This window comes from Dendronephthya gigantea, unplaced genomic scaffold (genome assembly GCF_004324835.1).
Source record: "Dendronephthya gigantea isolate DGI-Jeju-01 unplaced genomic scaffold, DenGig_1.0 000036F, whole genome shotgun sequence".
Lineage (NCBI taxonomy): Eukaryota > Metazoa > Cnidaria > Anthozoa > Malacalcyonacea > Nephtheidae > Dendronephthya > Dendronephthya gigantea.
The window spans coordinates 127,136-142,725 of record NW_021163046.1 but is presented as its reverse complement, the minus strand read 5'-3'; the positions used below and the strand labels follow the sequence as shown (position 1 = coordinate 142,725).

The following is a 15,590-nucleotide window of genomic DNA, read 5'->3' as shown; positions in this document are numbered from 1 at the left end:
ATACCATTTGAAATAATAGCGCTCCAGTTTTTATTACAGTCCACTGGCGCAGACCAAAGTCAGCGCAGGCGGGGAGATTTAAATGGATGAATTTGCTACTTTCTAGTTCAAAATGTAAACAGAAACCTTTTAAAACGTTGAAAAGCGAAGATCTGCAGGTAAAACTTTGTACGCATGTGAATTTGGGATAGTTAAATGAAAGAACAAGAAGTATTGATCAACATTCGAGCCAGTTTTGACCTTATTTTGCGTAAAATTATTCCTAAAGTTAACGGAAGGTGAACGGCCATTTTGACTGTTCAAGCTTGTGTTGTTAAGAATTGTTTTCAAAGCATTCTTAAAAACCTCTGAATTTTTCCTGATGATTTAGCTACATTGGTGTAGAATTCCCTAGATCAGATCTTGTTTGATAGGAGAAAAATGCTTGGGTTCTTTGATATAAAACATAAATATGAATGGTGCTCCCATTCTGTAGTCTGTACAGAAACGATAACAATTTGACCTTGATTGTTTTAATTTTTTTATTTTAACTTGGTTATTCTAGGACATTGGCAATGTGTTATGTCGCTAGAGCTATTAGTGGCATGAGATATGAGAGTTATTGGTAAATATTATACTAGTTTATATGGTGGGTTTAGTTCCTACTGGAAGGAAGCATATGCAAAAATTTGTGGTTATTCTCCTGGCTTGAATTAATTTATGTCCAACAAAATCTCATATGATTTATTAGAATAATTTACAATTATATGAAAAATTATGTATCGATAAATAAGAATGTATTCTAGAATGTATACTTTTGCTAAATTATCAAATTTGATATCCAACGTCATATTTACGTCCGACACATCGAATTCTTGTCAGCCCCTTTGAGGCTTAGTGGTAAAGACCTTTCCCTGCCTCAAATTGATTTTTAAATGACTTTTACTTGGATATAAGACATGTTTTCCCTGTCAATGCTGTATTTAAATTTCATTTTTCATCTATTCAAATTAGGTAAACTAGGCATCGGTCTGGCAACTGTATTGGGGTAAGCAAATTGATTTGACATTTAATGGATGAATTGTTTTTGATCTTTTGCTTTTAACAATGTCATTCTTTCATGCATCCAGTGGTTCATATCTTGGACACCTGCTTTTCAATCAGCGTGAATGGTTCAACTTGGCTGTCGCTAATTATGTTCAGGTTCCTATGAAAGAAGAGTTACAAGGTCTTGTTCCCACAGGTTGGTGTATACATTTTGTCATGTTTTATGATGGTAGCAGTTTAAGTCAATGTTCTTGGTAGATACTTGCCATGCTGTGCGATGATGCACATATATATTCATATATGCTCTACATGCAACAATTTGCACCATTTGACACTTTGCAACACTATGCAATATTTAATATAATACCATACACTGCTATACAGCACTATAAAATACTTTACAACACTATGTATCCACTGCCGCACAACACCATACAGTACCATACATTACCATGTAACGCTAATACGGTAAGTACTGTATATGCAGCGTGGTACATATGGTGTTGTATAGTTCTTGTGTATCATTGTTGCTATCATGCAGTACAATTTTATTTAAAGACTATTAATTTAACAACATTCATTCTTTAGGAACGCAACTGCTTGGCTTTTTTGTCTCACAGTTTCCCAAACAAATCTTGATGCTTTCTCAGTCAGATCATTTTCTCATCAGAAATATTTCCCAGAAGATTTTATCCTCTGCCATCTTACCAGAAGGTAATTTAACTGAAAAATGCTCAACCTTCTTTCGTACATACATTCTCTGCAGCGTAAAGCTGGAACCTACTCTAAGATAGCAATTCTTTCATTCTAAAGGTTTCAACATTGCCACAACACTTGATGAAGTTTCTGATAGTGTTTTAACGAGTCTCGCCAGGGAATCCATTCTGGAGGAAAGTTGTTTCCCTGGCATCAAGAACTGTGATCTGCCTCAGAAAAACGACAAGGAACTGAGCGAAGCATTTCGTCAGCTGCTGTCATCTCTGCCCACATCAGGACAATGCGCAGCCTGGTTCACTGAATCCGCTTTTCATGGGGGGAAATCCGGTCACAACTTGTACAAGGTATAAAACGTTGAAACTCGCGGAACACTGCAGCATCATTATACAGAATTAGCGACATTAGGTTCAGCTTGACACAGTCCGCAATAATGTCTACAATTTTTTTGGGAATACATCTTGTTATATAGTTCCATACTAATATCATAAAGTTAAAATCAAGTTGAGTTGGGATTGTTTTTAACGCCGGTACTGGTGGACTAGGATTTTCCGGAAAATATATAGACAAAATTACAAATGCTGTAGTATTTTCCGTTTATTCTATAGACGATATTTTGGCATCCTGAAAATGGAGATCATCTTGAAACAGTTTCTGCTGACGACGAAATTCTCTTGTTTTTAAAAGCACTGCGCAAACATTCAGAAGTATGATCTAGATTTTTATCAAATTTAGTCGCAATTTTTTGCACCGCAAGTTGTTCTTTCTTGCAGTTTTATTGGTTTTTGTTTCAATATTGGCTCGAGACTGTATGATATTTGCGTTTTGTTTAAGGTAAGAGAACATAGATCAGTGATTCTCGAGGCTGGTGGATTAGAATTACTGCGTTTAGTGAGTTTAAACTATGGTGGCGTCAAGGTGGAAAGATTAGTCTCGCACGTCCTGGGAAATATGGCGATAGATGCTTCATCGCGAGACAAGATCATCAAGACAGGTAACGCTCCGCCCGTGCTTGTTTAGTCTCTCCCAGACTTATTTTAATACCTTAAAATCATCGTACACTTCGTTAAGGCCTAGGTTATGCGTCGCATTTTGCTCGAGCGTCGAATGCAATTCAAACAATAGATGAGACGATAACCTCATTAAGCTTCATTACCATCTCATCACCTTCATTGCCTATTGTTTGAATTGCATTCGACGCGACCAAAATGCGACGTTTAACCTAGGCCTAAATCTTGGGAAGACAGGCTCATGTAAACAGCCCCTGAGTGAGTTACAACCCACAGTTCATTCAAAAATATTGAATAGGGGATTATGAAACTATTTGTAGCCAGCTTTATTCTTTTGTTCAATTATGGAAATCACGTCTGCCGAAGCTCGCAATCCGCTGTCATTTGTCACCTCGTGCTGGAGAAACGAAATCAAGGCTTTGCTCGCTGCCTTACCACGCCACAAATAATTTCTGTATTTCCTATAACAAGCTAAATCAATCAAGCCAAAGTTGGATTAATATCCGTGTATTTTGACTGTGGATTTACCCAATTTGTCGTTGTGACTATTATAGGCTGGTTACGGGAGCTTCGGCGATGGATAAAATCGAAGGTAATGCACGGTACACTTGTTATGGATTGAAGTTTCCAAATATTTCAGGTTTAGTTTTGTACCTTGAAGAAATATAAACATCCGTTCTCTGGAGCGTTGAAATAGATAGATGCCAGATAGCTGTAAGTTTGAGGATATCTCTCAATGAATTGTAAATCCATATTTTAGGACTTGATCGTCAAAAGTCAATCGCTTCGAGCTTTAGCTAACTTGGACAGAGAAGGCGAAAAAGGGCAAATATACGATGATGGAATATTTGTGGCTTATCCAGTCGAAAGATTAAAATGGTACGTCGCTGTAAGGTCCCAAAATGTTATCTTGAACGTGATTGCTTCGTACATAGAGTCTGGACAATTGTCTTGATAACTATGTGGGTTTTTAAAGCGTTTGTTTTTGATATTTTTAAGGTGTAGACCAGAGGTTGATATTGTATTCGTTCACGGTCTTCGTGGAAGTCCTTTTAGAACTTGGAGAAGTGAAACAGATGACTCGCTTGTGCAGACGCCGCGAAACAAGACTGGCTGTTGGCCACGGGTATGATTCTGTATTTTATTTTTATTCACAGGGAAGACATCTCCCCGTCGTCTGGTGGGCACTGCATGAGCACTGTCAAAGTTTCTGTGGTTATAGAGTTTGGATTTTGCATTGATAAATCTTAAAAAGCAGTCTTAAACAGGGAAGCATAATGTGTATAGGGGTGGTCAATTGTCAAACTGCAAGATGAACAGAGGACCACCTTTGAGGCGGTGGGAGTTCCCCCTGTACCCCTCAGGGTGTTTTTGACAAGGGCACAGCCCTCAATCACTGAGAGGTCTCTCTAATTCGAGGCCAATATACTTCTATTCCTATAGGATTGGTTTCCAGTTGATATTCCAAGATGTCGCGTTGTTTTGGTTGAATACGACACAGAGTTGAGTGGCTGGACGTCGAAGTGTCCTTCGCAACCGGAAGTGTAAGTGAAAAACTTCTCATCATTCCTTGTATGTACATATCCACGAAGATACGGTGATGTTATGATCCAACGATTTATACCAGTTTAATGGATTACGTTAGGATTAGTTAATTCGAGTCTTAGGATTACAGATAATTGGCTGATGACCAGAAAGAAACCCAAACGGTGGGATTTTCAACTGTACCTTACCAATCTATAAAATATATTTACAGTTCGACAATCGAATATCGTAGTGCAGAGCTTTTGAACAAATTAAAAAATGCTGGTATAGGAAGACGTCCAGTGGTGTGGTTTGCGCATTCTATGGGAGGTTAGTTTTTACGTCTTAATATTTCTAATATGATGGTTGTTCCCTGGTTCTTGCAATAACAGTACTGTACCTGTGACCATGAAGATAAATTCAAATCTGAAAAGCAATACTCAATTTCTTGCATCCTGCTCTTTCATTGCAGGTTTAATGGTAAAACAAATTTTAGTGGACGCTACGAAATCATCAGAATTTAGGTATGTTGAATCCCAGATATTATATTTCTAGATTAATAGCATTATGTGCAGACTACTTGCATTAATCGTAGCATAAATATAAATGGCACAGCCGCACAAGAACATATTTATTTCGTTTTGAGTACTGCATAAAAAATGAATCCATAAATCTTAATTTTAGTTCATTGCAGTCCAACACTAAAGGTGTCGTGTTCTATGCTGTGCCCCACAAAGGTTCAGAGATTGCTTCAATGGTCGCTGGAAAAGCCAGATATTTGTTTTTACCTTCCAGTGAGGTCAAGGCATTACAAAAAGGCAAGTTGCAATTCATATCGCGTTCTGCTATTGTGAATCCATTCATAGAAGCATGAGGCAACGTCACATAACGTATTAGGAAACCTTTAAAGGGGAGTTAGTGTTAACCACTTTTCATGAGAATGAAGGTTTCAAATCGTTCCTTTAATACAGGCTCAGAATATCTTGAAGTTCTACAGAAAAACTTTCTCGACTTGGTTCAAAACAACAAAGTGGAAGTTCTGAGCTTCGCAGAGACCGAACCAGCGAAAATCGTGCGAGATACGCTCATAGTCTCTCCGGACTCCGCAGGTACCAAATTAACCTTTTAAATACCGAACTATCCCTCTGTGTCCCCGGAGGTTCCTCCTCTTGACCTAGCGATTTGCCATTAATTTATCTCTTTGAGAGAATTGGCGATTGTCAGGATTTGCACACCTTCAGTATTTACAGTAGTTCTAGATTCCCACTGGTATTATGCCGAGATAATAGTATTTTTTGCCCTATTGGTGTTTGATAATGCAATTAAACTGTCGAAATGGAGCCAACGGTAGAGAATCATTGCTCTAAAACTAGTATAATTTGGGGCATAGGTTTTTGACGATAAAAGATTAGGTCACCACGTTAACACACAATTCGTATCCCATATTTTTAAGGATATTACCATGCAGTAAACCGTCCCTTTCTGTAGCTTTCGATGGTTCATTGTCCTGTAAAATCTTTTTCTGTCGCACTTTTTAGACTTTGGAGTGGGCGAGTTCATTCAGCTGCCAGCTAATCATTATAATGTATGCAAACCCCGGAGTCGCTGTGACCCAACTTACGTGAAGACGGTCGATTTCGTTAAACGACATTTGGTTGACAACGAGAATTTCATGCCAATAATTCTGTTTTGAGAACAGTAATCTACACAACTGTCAAGGTAGGATTTCAGCACGACTTCAGCACGACTCGCGATTCATAACTTTGTATTATCGGGGAAATTACGAGAGGGGGGATTGCCACAAATCAAAATCGTCGTTGAAAACAAGGTTTTTGGGTTATTTTTGGGAGATTAAGTAATTAACACAAAATTAATCTAAATTTACTTATCATTAACACAATTGGTTTGACAAATCTTAATAATCTAAAGTTAGGATAATTATACTTTCACAAATTAAACACAACTACACTACTACTAAACATAACTAATAAAAGTCATTCGAATCTCAAGGTATAATTCTAGTTGAACATGCACTGTAGAATTAGTTTCGCATCTTTTATTTTAAGTCAATATCTTAAGTCTCTCCAATTCTTGATCTGTAAACTCGATACTCTATGTCATTTGGTGTCTGTGCTGGTTGGATTTGAAGATGTCTGCTTTTTTCTTATCAGTTACCATATATCATGGCTATATTTTGCTTCAGTTGTGTTGATGCATGTCTGTCACAAGGACCTTCAATTAATGAATCTTCTGAAGTCTGTGATTTGAACAGTCTTTATTTTGCTATAGTCCTCTGTTTGCCGTCTTTGGAAGGCTTTCATAATGATTCTCTTCACTTTTCCTGTCGAAGCACCCCAGCGTTTTGGTTGCACGAGAAGCCATCTTGTATGCTTATGTATATTCATCGAAGGCTGCATGGGTTTAACCAGGTTCCCTTTCTTTAAGGGCCAAATTCCAGTTCACCGCAGCATAGGATTTCTGTACCCACGAGTTCAGGTTTTACCTCGTGTGTGAAAGATCCCTTCTCAAGAGTGTTAACCGTCTCCAACTGGGTCAAATAAAAAGCAACGGCGATCCAGCAGATGGGAACAGCAGGTGTACTCTGAAGGGTTGTCATGTGTTGAACAAGACTGCCCTAACCCAGTGGGATACGGGAGGACATGGCACCAGAGAGTCGCGAGAATTCAAGACAGGATTGATGAGCATAGAATGGCTAGCTTACATGGGCAATATAGATTGAAAAAACGCGCACAGCGAGGGCAGTTTTGACAATGAGAAATCGTGGTAATGGATATTACGCATTCGTGGGAACGATTTCATATTTTGAACACCAGGCGGTTGCGAGATAGTTCTGGAAACCGTGTTGGAAGACAAAACAAAAACATTGATGAAATTCTGGACAGAAACATGAATTTGTGCTTGCTGAAGTAAACGGGATCATCACAGATAGTGATTGACTAAATCTATCAAATGATTCGAACCTAGCTACAATATAGAGTTGATAAGTGTTGTGTATGCAAAATTTAAAACTTCCGGTGTAAACTCAAAAACCCGTTTTTTCGGATCAATTTCAACCGAAAAATGAACCTGAATTGGGGCTTGATATCATTTAAAATAGTCGATAAAAAGTGGCAATTTTTCGCATAGATTGCGCGCATATCTTTGTCTATATCTTTTGCCACGCACCCAGCAGTTTTTGTATAAGGATGTTTTGGAGAAAGCTTTCAAAATAATGCCCTTACCGTTGGCGCAGCAGGTTTAGGAAATGTACCAATAAAGTAAAACAATGTACAAGATTGTGAACATTAGCAGGCCATTAAACCTTGCGCCAAAACAGAGCTTTTATATTGGGCCTCTTCATTGCACAAGCCTTGCAAAACAGCATGACAACTGTGAATATATGCGAGCTTTCAGGGTTCGCCACGATGTTTTGAAGTTGCTGTTTTTGAAATGCAAAGCGAACAAGAAGCGTTTGAGGGTAGCCACGATGCTCTTGCAAACGTTCAGTTTGAGACAAACGGCATTTCGCATGGACAACTCGAGGAATGATCCGATATTTTGATTTGGATTAAGTTATTATTAAACAAAGGTGGTGAATTGATTGGAGAAGCACAAAATTAACAGGGCGTTATCAATCAAATAATTTCGATAATCTGTCAAACGTTTTAAAAGCTGTATTGAAATGCTGGCTTCGTCGACAAAAGGGGAATGCAGCCATTGTCTCTTTTGGAAATGCGATCAATCACTTTCCCTACAGCTGATGGGACAAGCGCCACAGGTAGCCCCAAAGCTATTTACACCTTATTATCTTTGTCATAAACAAACCCTTTAGAAACTGTTGTCCCTGCTTGATTGCCATAACGCCAGTGCTGATGTCAGTTCCCTGTGGGTTGCCATGGAGATAATGGCTTTCTCCCTCAACAAACAATGGCTTCTATTTATGTTTTGAAGTGCAATTTACTGCACCAATTTCGTGGGGCGCGAATTATCTTACAGCTGACAATTGGGCGCTAATTTTCCATTAAGTAATAACAAATTTGGCGATAAAGATAAGCTTAGCATTTCGGCAAGTGGCACCTTAATGGTTTTCAAGCATGCATGGTTGGCTCTTGGTGTAAGTGATGTAGGATTTTGCTGTGAAACTAGGGACAGCGTTCGGGTATCACTGACATGTTGTAATGCACCATTGTTATGATTATTGAGGCGTAATTAATATGTTTGAGTCAATATTTTGACATCTGTGTTGGTATATGGTCAATTATGATACCACCTTAATTGCAAATATTTTTATGCTTGCTTAGAGTTCGAGATAAGATTCGAGGGTAGTTCAAATACTTTACATGTTTAGCTTGTAATAAGCTGTGTCAAACCATGGGTATTTTGACAAACTGCATATAAATATATAGACCTGCAATTGTACCAATTTTGTTGCTATCTATTGGGGTGGGTTTTCACTGCTTGCTCCCAGCTTGTTGACATTGAAGTTTATCAAAGGCTAGGTTGATAATTTGTTACGAAGCTGTTCCGAGCCAGCGGTCGTACAACAAGTTTGGATTGCGGACTACTCAAATTCCGTGAGCTTTAGGATCACGTCTTGTTGCAAGATTAGTTCTCCTCAAATGGTACATATATATATATATATATACAAGTTGGTATAGCTATATTGGTTTTTTAAGCTTTAAAGTGGGGTGAACGAAAAGAAATATTTCCAACATTCATCCTGTAGACAATGCATTTGAATTGTAGTTGCAGAAACGTGTCTTTTAAAAGAAATCTCCATTGGAGTATAGCAGACGTTTTTACAATTTTGTACACGGTTTGACAGATTTCACTAAGATTTGCTGAAGGATTTCCAAGAGGGTGTAGTCGTTGTGTTGATGCATTACCAGGATTTTACATCCGGATTTTCACTTACACATGAAGTATCCTTAATCATGCAGAATCTTTGATACACAAAGTTGGGTAGATCTAAATCAGCAATAGTTTGAGAACATGGCAGAAGTTATTTTTGTACAAAAGCTTTTAGTATTGAACATGTTTTCGTCAAAAGGGGCTCCCCGCCTGGTATCAAAAAACACGTGGAGCTGTTTTGTTCGTAAGCATAGTAAAAATCACCAGCCTGGCGCCAGGGAGGAGCCTTGTCTAGTTCAAATGATGAACATTTGCTTTGGGAAAAAACGTTACAATTTGTATTCAATTATAATCTTATTGTAATAAAAAGTTTATAATTAGCTTCGTAAGAAGGCAGTGTTTTGTTTAAAGATCATTCCAACAGGATTATATGCGTTTTTTTTATCTAAATGCATTTTTAATTTGAGAGTTCGCTATTGGATCTGCTTTGAACTTGATTGCTATATTATATTATAAGGATATTCATGGCCATAATAGAGTCAATGATACTTCGCGCTGTAACTAATGGGACTGAATCTAAGACTTTTCACCATTTGAAGTCAAGTCACACTTGAATTCAAGTCACTACTGCAAGATTCGGCCAAACCTGAATATATTTGATGTATAAAACCTTGATGTCAAATGTGGTATAACAACTGCCGAGTAACTCTCCTGACGAAGGCCCTCAGGTCGAAACGTCGAGAAGTGTTTTGTCTATTTTAGGCAGTTGTTATACCACATTTGATGCTAAGTTGTTTGAAGACGTTGCCACGCTGCTCCCTGGTTACATTTAAACCTTGATGTTTTTATGATTAAGAAAGGTCGAGAGTATACCACTGTCAGATATTGCGTGAAACTGAATTGTCACCATCGCGGCCAATGAAGTAAATATTTATCCATCTAACCTTAGCGCATTGTGGACATTATATGGACTATGGATATTCGTGCTCTCAAATGACATGATCATGATTCTTCCTATCATAAAAATCTTTTGAACATTTTTCAAATTGTAAACATATCACATCCACTGCATATTACTCATAAATCCTGTCAAATGCCACGTAATTGGAAGTGACGTGCAAGTTAGAAGTTTCTATTTTGCGCACAAGACAATAAAAAAACTCTAAATATATCAACATCGACTGGCGTGCGTTCGCACGGGGGCGCCCTGTACAGGAAAACTGGCCGAATCGGTTCGACTGTGAGTAATTTTATCGATTACGCCATATATCATCACATCTCTGAAAATATCACCCGTGTAAGCTAAAAGCAACGATCTTTCGTTTCGCGCACGCTGTGTCATTAATTGCACTGTAATTGCAAGGGCTAGATGCTTCAGCAGCAGAGTTTTAGAACAATGCTAAACAAATATCGCTCAGTGATCGCTAAAACCTCGCATGCTGTGTATGTTTGTTTTAAAAATTTGGCCACACATTCATTCCTTGTCGCTGATGCTCGAGGGTCGAGCAAAATATCTCGTGGATCGAGGATGCAGTGAATCGATTTCTCAAGGCTTTATGGCAAACATATGTAAAAAATGTTAACCTAGGCTGGTTTGAAGGTTTGAAGGATGTAATAATGTGTATTATGAGCGTTATCGACGCAGCAGAAGTGTAAAAAATAGTAAAACTATATTTTCTCAAACGCATCTATTTTCGTATGCAATAAAAATGTCAATCACGTTCTTGTGAGTGGCCTATTTCTAATCTGAAGCCACCAAATGATCCGCTGCACTATCGTTTCTTAAAAAAAAAAACGCGTTCGCAACATTTGAAGCTGTAACAATGTTATCATTTATCAAGTGCGTCCCAAAATAGCCAAGGAACAGCGTGACAGCGTCTTCGTACGACTCTCGTCAAATTTGGTTATACAGTTGCCTGAAAACTTTACAGAACTTGGGTTGTAATCAAGTACCTTCCTCGACGTTTTCCCACGACCCTCGGGAGTACAACCCACGACATCCAAACACACCTTTGCGTGGCTTATTGATGGGTCTTTCAAAAGGTGCTCCAGGGTGCCGTGTGCACTAGACTTCTCTTTCATATCAACTTGATTTATCAGTCACTATATCTAATTCTATGCTTGTTTTATTGCACTGCTTGACCTCTTGTCGAGTTTTCCCCACTTAAATCTCGACAAAAATTGCCCGTAATGATCACTTTGCTAGACATTGTTGCAATCCTCGAGATATTTGACGGCTAGGAAAGCCCTGTTGTGTTTTAAAACCATTCCGTCTCGAGTTTTCTGTGCGATTTTATACAGCTTTGAGAATTGAGATTGGCTTGCATGTAGAAAGCCGGCAAGGTGCATGCAATGGCGTCGTCAATCAGGATAGATTCAACCAGCTAGTTTTAAGAATACATGAATATTTTCAATACGATGTATTTTTATATTACTTTATGCTAAATCTCCCTCATTTCAAGTATAGATATACCATACTATTCATGGATCATAGTAGGGCCAATATCACAATATAGCAGAACTAACAAACATTGATTAATAATATTGTCTTGAATTATTTGCTATGTTGTGCAATTAGTCACGATTTAATAGTGACCAACGATGGGTTTTATTATGACTGGAAAAAGCATTTAAACTATTCTAAACAATAATCATCTAATATCTTATTCACAATGTGTCTGCAAATCCTTTGTAATTATATTTATTGCCGTGTATCTATAGTTATCTTTTACACTTTAGAAAAATAGATTTTGCCATTTATAACCTTCTATAAACGAGTCAGTTATTAATAAAGGACGTATATGCCCCAAGATTTCAATTATTTCAGTATTATTGCCAAATAGATAAAGATCTTTCGCTCTCCCATGTGGGCGCCTATTTTTGGCTGAACAATGCATCGTAATTTGTATAGAAGGCTGAATATTCTACATAACTGACGGAACTGGGCTTTTTCAAAACCACGCGTTGTGAATATTGTTAGGTTAATCGCAATATTATTTTCCCGCCCTTTTCCGGACGTTTCTGTGGGCTTAACCTTGGAGGTTATTAAAAATTAAACTAGAACATTTCTGAAAAGACTTTCAATTTAATTAATTAATTATCACCAACATTGTCAATCTATACAATCTACATTCCCCCCCTCCCCTCCCCCCCAACGTTGCTGCTCCAAGCACAAAGTATCAACGATGTCACCTTTCCCCACAAGCAACATTGGCGAAAATATATAAACGTCTATGTAAATTCACCAGGCAGTTATTCCAGTCTATACGAACCCATTTCTGTTTGTTTGTAAATGCGGTGTATTTATATACTTATCTGGAAAAATGGGCATTTTAATGTACGCTAATGATTTTAAAAGCATTTGTTTTTTTTTTAATAAGTCAAGAAGTTTCGTTTTGTACTGCGGTTGAGTATTTTGTCTCTATCTGTTTCGCTATAAATTAGCAGAAGAACACTATAGAATGACTTACAGAAACGTATACTCTAATTAAGGTCTCTGTTATAAGTCTATCGACTGTAAATCCTGCCTATGACTTTTCACTTTAAAGAATATACAGGGAAAATGAGAAATATTCTGAGCCTGATGATTTATACTCAGTCGAGATAAACGATCAATTTTTGGTCCTATAAGCAATTCGTATCAATTTCAGCGCTTGTTCATAGTGCTAATTTCTCATGATAAATATGACCTGCGTTATCCGTACATTTAAAATAAAGGCATTCCTATAGTATCCACGTCTGTTGACCAGCCCTCATTCAGGGGTCTGAATATGTTTCAACACCGTGGAACATGCACGAGACATTCGTGTATCATAATTGTGCAAGATCTCTCTTCGTAGAAACTAGTTGGTTTTATTTCTTGCACTTGATGATCTGTTAATTGCCTAATGATGTTGTAAAAGCCTTTGGGCCCATTGTGCGTTTGTTTCATCGTCAACGAACATGTGTTAATGCCAAAATCATCATTATTAAGCTTGAAGAATTAGTATTGCTAATGGCTGGTCTGTTTTCTCATTTGGCACGATTTCCTAACCTAATTAATTGGATACAATCTACAAGGGACCACACATGATTTATGAAAATATCCACGTTTTCAGACGATTTCCAAAACTGAGTGATTATATCCTATTTCCTTGAAGCTGACTGCTTTGAACTTCGTATAAGAGCCTCCACAAACATTTTCATTGTATAAATGTCGAAATCAATATTTCAACGTTGCATGATTTAGTGCGAAATCGTGTTTGAATTGCCTTGAGGGCAGTCATACCATCCCACGGGGCTTTGAAAATTAAATCCCATGCAGTCTTCATAAGTGTATCATAAAGTTGATCGTGTATTTAAAGGATGAAAAGTAATATATACGTTTTTTAATCAGTTTTTTAGCCACGCACTCTCACATAAATAAGGTTTATTACTATAATTGGCTACACTTGTATCGCTTTTTGCGACAGAAATAATCTTAGGTCAAGTCCTCCATTAATAACCTTAAGTGCGCCTTTCGCTATAATAGGCCACAAATGATTAGTATGTGCGTTTAATTGTTGCACACAGCTTTGATTTGGCGGCCAAAGAACTTTCTTTGGTGTTCGCGCAAGATATGGTCGTGACAATGGATCTTAAGTGGTATTTTGAACAAGCTTATTAATAGTATCAGTCCTACAATGGAGCCATTCGAAAATGTTAAGTGATGTTTCCTGTGGAGCTGAGTAATTTGCACGAAGAAGGTCCACGCATTGTATTTGAATACGGCAAATAATTTGCTTGTGTTTGGTGTGAGCTATTTTCATACCTTAAAAGATCTCATATCAGATTGCCCGTTGATATAATGGCTGTGTTTTCGTGATACATATATGTAGCCTGCTGTTAAATGGTTTTGAACTATAAATCGATTTTGACATTCTAAATATCTGCAAGGAAAGGTGACCCAAACGCTAGTACTTACTGCTTTGCAATGTTTTATTCAGTGTTTCACTTTCAACCTTCCTCAATGTCAGTTGATCATTGCAGTACTGCCAGTCTGACTGGGTGTTGACTGTTGCTAGGCTGACCAGTCCAGCTCAATGTTTCAATTTTAACCTTTCTTAATTCAACGTCCAGTTGAAGTGGTTAATTATATCCCTAACATCAAATTCATCGACATGGAATCTGGAACGCTGCATAGCTATACTTGGGCAAGACGTTTGAATTAATTACAGACCTCTACCGGAACTCGTTCATCGATAGTCATTTAAAGTGAAGGGCTTAGTTCCTTGTAAGATTACTCGACGATAAATTTACAATTAATCAATAAACGCCTTGTTCGGAACGCTATCATTTTTTTTTCTGAATATAGTATTATAATCGACTCGGCATTAGCTGAGCTGTTGTTTGGGTTTGCAGACCATAAAATTTGTCTACGAGAGAAGAAGAATGCAGTCTTGTGTATTCCACCAACTATAAGTTGGTGATCTGAAACCAATTACATGCATGCATCTCGCTCAAAATACTCCTTAGTTAAACTCTCAAAAAGCACTTGAAAGAAATCCTAACTTCGAAGAGCTCTTGAGAACTAAAAGTCCCTAAAATTTAAAGTTTCTTTATGTTCCCGCTTCCTGAATTTTCTAAAAGGCCTTTTGGCTTGAATAGGTCGCACCCTCTGCGCAATGCAAGTCGATATACTGATAACGAATTCTCAATTTTGATATGTTGAAAATTACAGGTTTTTTTCTTTAAATATTTTGCCTGCGTGATCTGTATTTAATATGCTTCAGATTGGCGACGTGATGCCAATGACGTATTCACGTCAGCTCTAAACATATGTTGTGAAATCAGAAATGCAGAAAACGTTTTAAAAAAACGGGAACACCAAACACAAATTACTTCGATGCTTTTATGATGACAAGTAGATTTCGTTTTAGTATTCAAACGTTACAAGTATATATGCATTGCTGGTTGATGCTTGTAATTCCAAAGCTTTGCCTCGAGTATCAGTTTAGAGAATAATTGTTTCAGTCAAAGATAGCCTGGTCTGCGTGGATAAGGACATTCGATTGCGTTGATAAGAGCTGTAAAAAGATATCAAACACAAATTATACAATACTATTAGCCTTATAGAGATGGTCGTGATTTCGTATTTTTGACATATATACAGTGTCGTGCACTTAAATGGAAGTACGCCATCTATGTAATTGCTTTATTTTTAGTGCTTTAATTTTAGTGCAAATTAATGCGACACAAATAAGCACTTATAGTCTAAGTGCATTTGGAATGAAACAATGGGTTCATCGGGGATCATTGTGTCTTTCAACTGAAGACTTTGCCAAGCGTTTAAGCGCTTCTTATTACAGCAACAATAAAATGTTGCGGCAAATTTGATATTTCATTTTGTGATCACGCGCAAAATCGTTTCATTCAATTTTTTAATACACGTGTGGTTTATTGGTATTTTATTGAAAGGGAGTTTGTGTGGGTGTTTTAAAGAGTTCC

At 37.6% G+C, this 15,590-nt stretch overlaps 1 protein-coding gene across 2 annotated transcripts in view; it reads left to right on the top strand.

Moving 5' to 3' along the window:
- The first annotated feature begins 69 nt into the window (after positions 1 to 69).
- Positions 70 to 15,590, top strand: part of LOC114525872 (protein SERAC1-like) — a 34,135-nt gene continuing 18,614 nt past the window's right edge. Inside the window, exons 1-18 of one of the 2 annotated variants that reach the window (XM_028547333.1) lie at positions 70 to 158; positions 545 to 604; positions 994 to 1,027; positions 1,110 to 1,222; positions 1,615 to 1,740; positions 1,840 to 2,087; positions 2,349 to 2,447; positions 2,575 to 2,734; positions 3,305 to 3,342; positions 3,511 to 3,629; positions 3,750 to 3,876; positions 4,194 to 4,294; positions 4,507 to 4,604; positions 4,747 to 4,798; positions 4,959 to 5,092; positions 5,246 to 5,383; positions 5,813 to 5,993; positions 6,720 to 7,878. In XM_028547333.1, the coding sequence (XP_028403134.1) occupies positions 592 to 604; positions 994 to 1,027; positions 1,110 to 1,222; positions 1,615 to 1,740; positions 1,840 to 2,087; positions 2,349 to 2,447; positions 2,575 to 2,734; positions 3,305 to 3,342; positions 3,511 to 3,629; positions 3,750 to 3,876; positions 4,194 to 4,294; positions 4,507 to 4,604; positions 4,747 to 4,798; positions 4,959 to 5,092; positions 5,246 to 5,383; positions 5,813 to 5,967 (1,755 nt within the window). In that variant the 5' untranslated portion in view covers positions 70 to 158; positions 545 to 591 and the 3' untranslated portion in view covers positions 5,968 to 5,993; positions 6,720 to 7,878. Of the gene's footprint in view, positions 159 to 544; positions 605 to 993; positions 1,028 to 1,109; positions 1,223 to 1,614; positions 1,741 to 1,839; positions 2,088 to 2,348; positions 2,448 to 2,574; positions 2,735 to 3,304; positions 3,343 to 3,510; positions 3,630 to 3,749; positions 3,877 to 4,193; positions 4,295 to 4,506; positions 4,605 to 4,746; positions 4,799 to 4,958; positions 5,093 to 5,245; positions 5,384 to 5,812; positions 5,994 to 6,719; positions 7,879 to 15,590 lie in introns of those variants that run through there. The other variant, XR_003687273.1, reaches the window with a different exon arrangement.